General features: G+C 34.0%; 1 protein-coding gene across 1 annotated transcript in view; it reads right to left on the reverse strand.

Moving 5' to 3' along the window:
- SCFD1 (sec1 family domain containing 1) overlaps positions 1-8742 on the reverse strand; it is a 106862-nt gene that overhangs the window by 75775 nt on the left and 22345 nt on the right. The window contains exons 5-7 of the mRNA XM_045287652.1: positions 8051-8173; positions 6686-6773; positions 1988-2077 (exon numbers count right to left, since the gene is read on the reverse strand). Of these exons, the coding sequence (XP_045143587.1) occupies positions 1988-2077; positions 6686-6773; positions 8051-8173 (301 nt within the window). The remainder of the gene's footprint in view (positions 1-1987; positions 2078-6685; positions 6774-8050; positions 8174-8742) is intronic.

The following is an 8742-nucleotide window of genomic DNA, read 5'->3' on the forward strand; positions in this document are numbered from 1 at the left end:
GGTGGAGATGTTGGACAGTGTAACATGGCAAAATAATAATGATTTATGAATTATGAAGGGTTCATGAGGAAGGGAGGAATGGGGAGTGAGGGGGAAAATGAGCAGCCAATATTAAGGTAGAGGGCAAATGTTTTGAGAATGATGATGGTAACAAATGTACATATGTGCTTGACACAATGGATGTGTGTATGGATTGTGATAAGAATTGTATGAGCCCCTAATAAAATGATGAAAAAACAAAAAATACATCAAACCAAACAAACATACTATATATACACACGTTTTATAATCTCAAAAGTAAAATCAAGTCCCAGAAATAAACTTTTCCTTCTAAAGAGAATTTCATGGAGTAAGAGAGGAAAAACAGTGTGATAATTCAAAGGATACATTTAAGATTTTGAGTTCCTATAGGCCATTACAAAAACCGTTACTTTCTACTCTCAGGATTCACTTTAATCTGTAACTTAAAAGTAAAAGAATGAAGATATCTCAATTAATTTAGCAATTGGAATTGTTATATTTTGATCATTTTGCATATTAACAAGGAAGTGCTGTTTCTTTTTAAAAATAGTTTGAAACATTATAGAAAAGACATTCTTCACATTATGTAAAATGTTCCTAAAATATGGTTTCAATTCATTGTCAAACCAACTTAATTTCTCTCTCATTACTTCAGTGTTTTATCAAAGGCTGTTTTAAATCAACAGAAAAAATCCAATTGCATTGAAAAGCTTATGAAACAAACAAAACATTGTAATACAGCTATGCTAAAGCTGTTACATTGTATCCTATTGGAAAAGGACTATCTGAATTTTTTAAAACATTGTTTTCTTCTGATAGCAAGTTATATATGCTTATCAAAATAAACTCAAATAATATTCTTAAAATCCAAACTCACTGCCTTAGTTATCAATTCCAATTCAGAGTAACCCTAAAGAGCAAGGCAAAACTGCCCCTGTGAGTTTGAGATTGTACATCTCATCTCCTCTTGCAGAGTGGATGGTGGTTTCGAAGCACCAACCTTTCAGTTTAGCAGTACAACATGTAATCAATCTATTACCAGGGCTCCCATCAAACAACAGTAGACCTGTGTAAAATGGGACCCCTTGATTCCAGTTCCCCCAAATTATCCCCATTAAAAATTAAATGTGGATGATCTTAGGTTCATTTTTAATATATGAGCACCTATTTTTCATTTAATCAATTAGTACTGACACCCTTCTGTATCAAAACGGCATTAATTTAACTGTGTGCTTTGAAGAACAACTTTCTAATAATCCATACATAATAGAGGTGTTTGTAACACTTCAGTGGTCTTTATACTGCTATTTAATTGTCCTTACTGAAAAAATTTGGTTATCACCAAGAAAAATAATTAGCATTCAGTAACATTTTGGAGACCATGTGGGAAAGCAAAACACAAAATTAATTATATCTATTCAACAATAATAAGTTGCATATATGAGCTTTTTAAATTTAAAAAAATATGTGCATCGTGGAAAGCATTCAGAGAAATCAGAAGCAATAAGTGAAACATGAAAGTCTTCAAATAAAGGAATCATGTAGGTTGAGATGCACTTTAAATAGCTTTCCTCCTAAAGGGACTGTCCAGTTTGCAAGTCTACAGGGCAACAGCTCAAGCAAGAAAACAGCAGACTTAGTGAAGTTGTTTACAATATTTTGAGTGAAATATTGAGAAGCAGGTACTTAGATTATGTCTCCATCAGACCATTCTAACCAGGTATGTGTTTTAGAAAGTTACCATTGCCTAAGAGAGCTAAGGAAGTAAATGAACCTCTAAGAGATCTGCCAAATGCTCATGAGGAATATGTGATGTTATTGGAAGAATTATGATTTTACTCAAATCTGGAGAAAGCCTATTAAGATCCAGATGGATAAAAAAAATCATATCACAGCATAATAAACTTAACATCAGTTGTTAATTCATTCACTTTGAAGAAGCAATCAAATTTATTTGACTACTTACCCAGTGTAACAAAAAAGCAAAAGAGGCTGTCAACAATAGTGTCCATAACAGTCTCCATTTCTGTGTCTGTGATATCTGGCCTGTTAATGGCTAAAATGACATAAGAGGGGAAAAAAATATCAAACTTTTTACATTTGTCTTTTACTAAAATCTTAAAGTTATTAACTAAATTTTGAATCAATATGCAGTTTGATGATATGTCTAGTATTCAAAATTGTTTAAGAGAATAAGATTTTATTAAAAATTAAACTACTTATTCCCGAGGTTACCTTTCAGTTAAAGAATAGATTGACCTATTAAATATGCAACAACACCTATGAGGAATACGCTCCTTTAAACAATCAGCTATGAGAACAAATAGTCAACATTTACTCAAAGGCAAAGATGAGAAGGTAAAAAGGGGAAAACTAGATAGATAAATATGGGAAGGAGGGGTGGAAATATAGTACTGACACATTGGATGGATTTAACTGATGCCACAGAACACCATGTATATGGACTGTTGATTGAAAATCTAATTTACTATATAAACTGTCACCTAAATTACACACATACAAAATTAAACAACCTCAAAACAAGATACATCAATACCAGTAAAGTCATACTAAGCAAAATAACATACAAAAGCCAATCGACCTAATTTTTGCTAGCATAAACTGGAAAATAAATACCCTAATTCCTTATTTTTATTCACAAAAAACATTCTCAAGAAACTACTAGCTACAGCCAGAAAAGGCATGAATGAATTGTGGCAAAACCAACATCACAAATTATTTTTGTATTAAAAGTTAAATGAATTTCTTTTCATCTATGCAAGGTGGCTTCAAAAAGTTGGTGAGTGGAAAAAAATCAATTAATTTTTCCAAAAACTTACCTGGTCTGGTAGTTGAAGTGGTTTTTGTTTAAGCTAAATGTAATGACTTTATGAATGCAAGTAACTATGGCATCTAGCTGTTCTGGTTAAATACCAGATTGGATGTGTTTGTGAAAGTGTTTTATAGAGGTTAACAGTTATAACCAGGTGAGTGTGAGTTCTACTCCTTGGCCCCTAAACGTTAGCAACAGTCTTGGTAATTGTGGAAACAAAGTGCCTTATACATTTTTAAATGCCTCTTAGCGGACCACACTCCCCATTTAAGAGCCATAGAAATCGTCATGCCAAAAATATTTCAATCCTTAAGTAGCTGTTACTATATGTATTCCACTGAATAGTTGAGCACATCTTTTATGTTGTAGTTGGTACCACTTTGTCAATTCTGACTCACAGTGACCCTATGTATAACAGAATCTAACACTGCCCAGTCCTGTGTTACCCTCACAATTGTGGAGTTTGAACATCTAACCAAATATGTGAGATTAAGCGTTGCCATCATTGCTTCTAAGGAGCATTCTGGCTGTATTTCTTTCAAGACAGATGTTTGTTCCTCTGGCTGGCCAGGGTATTTTCAATACTGTCAGCATCTTAATTCAAGTGCATCGATTTTTCTTTGGCCTCCCTTATTTATTGTCCAGTTTTACATGCATAGGAAGCAACTGAAAATATCATGGCCTGGAGCAAATATACCTTAATCCTCAAGTGACAACATTGATCTTCAACACTTTAAAGAGGTCTTTTGCAGATTTGCCTCTTGCAATACGTTGTTTCATTTCTTGACTATTGTTTCCATGAGCACTGATTGTGGATCCAAAAAAAAAAAATCCTTGACTTCAAACTTTCCTGTTTCAGGTTGTTATCTACTGGTTCAGTTGTGAGAATTTTGGTTTTCTTTACATTGAGCTATAATCCATACTGACGGCTGCAATCCTTGATCTTCCATCAAGTGCTTCAAGTCCTCCTCTCTTTCAGCAAGCAAGGTTGTGCCATCTGCACATTGCTGGTTGTTAATGAATCTTTCTCTTATCCTGATGCCATGTTCCTCATTTATTCCAACTTCGTGGATTATTTGCTTAGCAAATATATTGAATAAGTATAATGAAAAAATACAGCATATATATATATATATTTGCTAAGTATATATATATATACACTTTCCTGATTTTAAACCATGCCCTATATACTCTATATAGTATTCAATAGTATTCAATTTTCTTGAACATTTTCCGCATACACAATAATGTGCTGTTAGCGGTGGGATAATTTTAACCTTAATCCCAGGTTACCAAAATAAAAAAGACGAACTCTAGGTCAGTTAGATAGCATTTGAATAAATACCAAATCTCAGTTGTGAAAATGAAACACTTATCAATCCTACTACTACCAGAATCAAGTGGGTTTCATAGCCTATACATTACAGCTGTAGCTGATGACTTCAAAAACGTACTGTCTTCTGATCGTGACAAATTGTGATGTTAGCTATTGCTAACTGAGTTAGTACTTTGTGTTCCAGAATCTTTTCTATGCAGTTTACAAATATTCTCCAAACCAAAGTCATTACCATCAAGTTGACTGCAACTCATAGTGACCCTTTTTCCAAGACTATAAATCTTTTTAAAAAAATCATTTTATTGGGGGCTCGTACAACTCTTACCACAATCCATATATCCACCCACTGTGTCAAGCACATTTGTTGCCATCATCATTCTCAAAACATTTGCTTTCTACTTGAGCCCTTGGTATCAGCTCATTTCTCCCCTTCCCTCCCTGCTCCCCTCTCACACGAACCCTTGATAATTTATAAATTATTATTTTTTTCTTCAAGTCTTACACTGTCTGATGTCTCCCCTTACCCACTTTTCTGTTGTCTGTCCCCAGGGAGAGTAATTATGTAGATCTTGACTGGTTCCCCCTTTCTACTCCACCTTCCTGGTATCGCCACTCTCACCATTGGTCCTGAGATTCATCTGTCCTGGATTCCCTGTGTTTCAAGTTCCTATCTGTACCAGTATACATCCTCTGGTCTATTCGGATTTGTAAGGTTGAATTGGGATGATGGTGGGGGGGCGGGGGCGGGAAGAGCATTAAAGATCTAGAGGAAAGTTGTATGTTTCATCATTGCTACACTGCACCCTTACTGGCTCATCTCTTCCCTGCGACTATTCTGTAAGGGATGTCCAGTTGCCTACAGATGGGCTTTGGGTCCCTACCCCGCACTCCCCCTCATTCACAATGATATGATCTTTTTGTTCTTTAATGCCTGATACCTGATCCCATCGACACCTCATGATCACACAGGCTGGTGTGCTTCTTCCATGTGGACTTTGTTGTTTCTCAACTAGTTGGCCGTTTGTTTACCTTCAAGCCTTTAAGACCCCAGACGCTATATCTTTTGACAGCCAGACACCATCAGCTTTCTTCACCACATTTGCTTATGCATCAGCCTTGTCTTCAGCGATCATGTCGGGAAGGTGAGCATCATGGAATGCCAGTTTAATAGAACAAAGTGTTCTTTCATTGAGGGAGAACTTGAGTGGAGGTCCAATGTCAACCCGCTACCTTAATACTAAACCTATAAATATATGCACTTAAGACTAGAAATCTTCATGGGTGTAGAAAACTCAGTCTTATAAATATTAAATCCATTTAATTCTCCCCCAAATTGAGACAAATACTATCTTTATTTCCATTTTACAGGTCAGAAAACTAAAATAAGAGAAGTAATGTGTTCTTGCCCAAAGTCAGTGAACTGAATCCTATTGCAAAGATACTGTCTTTTTTTGCCATGAGTAAACCTTTCAGGCAAGTTGCTATCAAGGGACCTAAAAGGTGACAGAATTGCTATTTGAGTTATAAACTACAGCTACTAGGCTACCATTAGTGGCCATTTTCATGAAGTAGAATCTCAATCAAAAGGAATAAAATGCAGAACAGAATTTCAAATTCTCATGGATTCAAGATTTCTGGAGCCTTGAGTATTGATGAACCACTGAAACTATTGTCCTGAGAGAAGCTTTAAAATTTAACCAAAAGCATCCCCTGAAGACTTCTTAAGCCAAACAGTAGTTTAGCCTAATTAATAAAAACTCTGCTTTGAGCATCATGCATTTTACAGAACTCCTTACATGAGAATCCCTGGTGGTGTGATAGGTTATAAATTGGGCTGCTAACCACAAGCTCACCAGTTTGAAACCACCAGCCTATGGGAAAAAGATAAGGCTTTCTACTCCAATCATGAGTTACAGTCTGGTAAACCCACAGGGATAGTTCTTACTTTGTCCTATAGGATCTCTATGGGTTGGAATCAAGTTGACAGCAGCAAGATATGGGATCATATTGACAAGAGCCACTCAAAAGATTAGATAAGAATCTTAGGAGCCAGTTAATTTATTTTCATGGGGGAGGAAGAACTAATAAAAGGAGAATGTTTGCATACAACTCAGCAATGTAGTCATTATCACTGAATTGTACACAGAGAAACTGCTGATTTGATATATGTTTTGGTGTATATATTCTCAATAAAATAAATTTAGAACAAAAACAGATTTATAAGCATTCTTGCCATCTATCATTACTGATATGTCCATGATTCATTTGAGTTGGTATTTTTATAGGCTTTAAAAAATCTTAACTGTTATTTATACAGCTACTCTACATTTAAATATATACTAAAGTGTATTTAAATATGTCATTTTATGATTTTATAGTTTTACTGCTGTTAACAAAGCTGGCTTTAGAATGTATTAAACAAGCTTACCATATCTCTCTTATAGAACATCAATCATTTTGTTAGCAATAAGTACAATATTCCTTTATATACCTACCACGATATGAAACAAGTTCCTTATTTTGATTGCATAATATAAACATATCATCTTCCAAAGTAATAAAATTGAGATACTGGTCAAAAACCTAGCAACAAAAGAAAATGTTTACAAATTAATTCAAAAACAGAATAATGTTTTAAGTAAGTTTAGTTTTATTCCAATGGTGAAAAATACTTTTATTTATTTATTTTTTTGAAAAATACTTTTAAAAGTGACATTCAAGAACTAAAAACTGTACACTCCAGGTGATAACCTAAATGACAAGAATAAGGAATTAAAAATATTTTAAAAATAAATGAAAACAAGCATTTAAGCAATTAATATTAAGCATCTTAGCTTTTGGCTATGATCAAGTGTAGCAATTAATAATAAGTATCAGTAATATTTTTAGAAAACAAAATTAAAATGGATAAAACTAAAATGTTTTATGTTACATTAATGATACAATTTGGAAGAGTAAGAAAGAACATTAAGACATGAGCCTTCAAATCAAGCTCGAAGTAGTAAGTAGTTTCGGTCATCTATATTTAAAAATGAAAAACCTAATGCGTAGAGAAAAAAATTGTGAAATAAACGCACAGTTGTTAAGTATTTGACTTATTTAACTTACACAGTTTCTTTGAATTTTCATTTATTTCTTATCCAAATTCAGGGAGAACAGGGTACAACAGGGTATTAACTAAGAATATATTCTACATTATTTTGAATTTATATTAATTAACTCAATGGTTCTCAACCTGTGGATTGCGACCCCTTTGGGGTCCAATGACCTTTTCACATGGGTCGTCTGATTCATAACAGTAACAAAATTACATTTAGGAAGTAGCAAGGAAAATAATTTTATGTTACCACAACATGAGGAACTGTATGCGGCATTAGGAAGGTTGACAACCACTGCATTAACTGAATTCTGCCCAACTAAAAAGTTGCTATGATTAGAAATTACTAATTTACTGTGCATTTTTTTCCCTCTGATACAAAGTAGCTTCTACAGTCTTCAAGTAAGAAAGGACAGGCTGACTTTACTGATCACATTGTTAAAACACTGTCTACGATAATTCAAAACACACAACTGTCAAACTGTTTTTTTAACTGAGCTAAGATTACAGAAATGCTAACTCAAAGCAAAAACAGTGTCTGCTCATCAGTTGGAGAGTTTTTGACTTTTTTTAGATTAGGTTCCTTCAATTTTAGTCTAGGTCAAGTTGTATCTGTAAATTTACATGATCACAACTCTTCCCAAAACTCTTTTGAGTAAATATTTGAATATGTCAATTAACATAATTTATGTCAACAGGTTTCAGAGTACTATCAAACTTTAGAACAGTAACATAATGTTATCAGAGAAACAAAAGCGCTTACCTTGGCTACTTGTGCCACTGCACTAGCTGCTAATGCTGCATTTGCAATATCTTCCAGTTTACTTCTTGAAATAGCAGAAATAAAATTTAAATAATAGGATTCATAAAGTTGATTTCGAAGATCCTATAAATACAATAAATACTTCATTCTTCTAAGTTAGTACAAAAGATTATGACTGATACAAATCTTTTAGATACTTCAGTAGCAAGGTTTTGGAGGATAAGATATATATTTAAAAGACAGGAATTTAAAGGATCATTAATAAAAGTATCTGAAAGAACAAAGTTGTAACTGTTATCAGATGTGACTGAAACATTTCAGCATTTAAGGCTTTGAAATTATCATATTACCAACAAATTCTATTAGTTAGATAAGAAGGTTTTTCTTAAAACATTTTTCTTAAAACGATCTAGACATGGGCCTCTAATATGGTATAATATTTGTTGTTATCTGGCATGTATTACCTTTACTTACTGATCTGATAATGTGAAGAAACAATATAAAAATAAAATTACTCCCACCAAGCCTTGAGGATGATATTCCTGCTCAGAGCAGCCAATCCATAGAGACCACATGGCCGGCCCCACTATGAGACATCCCTCACTGACCCCACAACCCTACAGGGGACAACGATCCGATCCCACCACATCTAGGCAAAACACTAAGGGCATGGAACAGAACAGTAAGGGGAA

The sequence above is a fragment of the Echinops telfairi genome, unplaced genomic scaffold (genome assembly GCF_000313985.2).
Source record: "Echinops telfairi isolate 266 unplaced genomic scaffold, ASM31398v2 ScPeMD7_18;HRSCAF=68, whole genome shotgun sequence".
Lineage (NCBI taxonomy): Eukaryota > Metazoa > Chordata > Mammalia > Afrosoricida > Tenrecidae > Echinops > Echinops telfairi.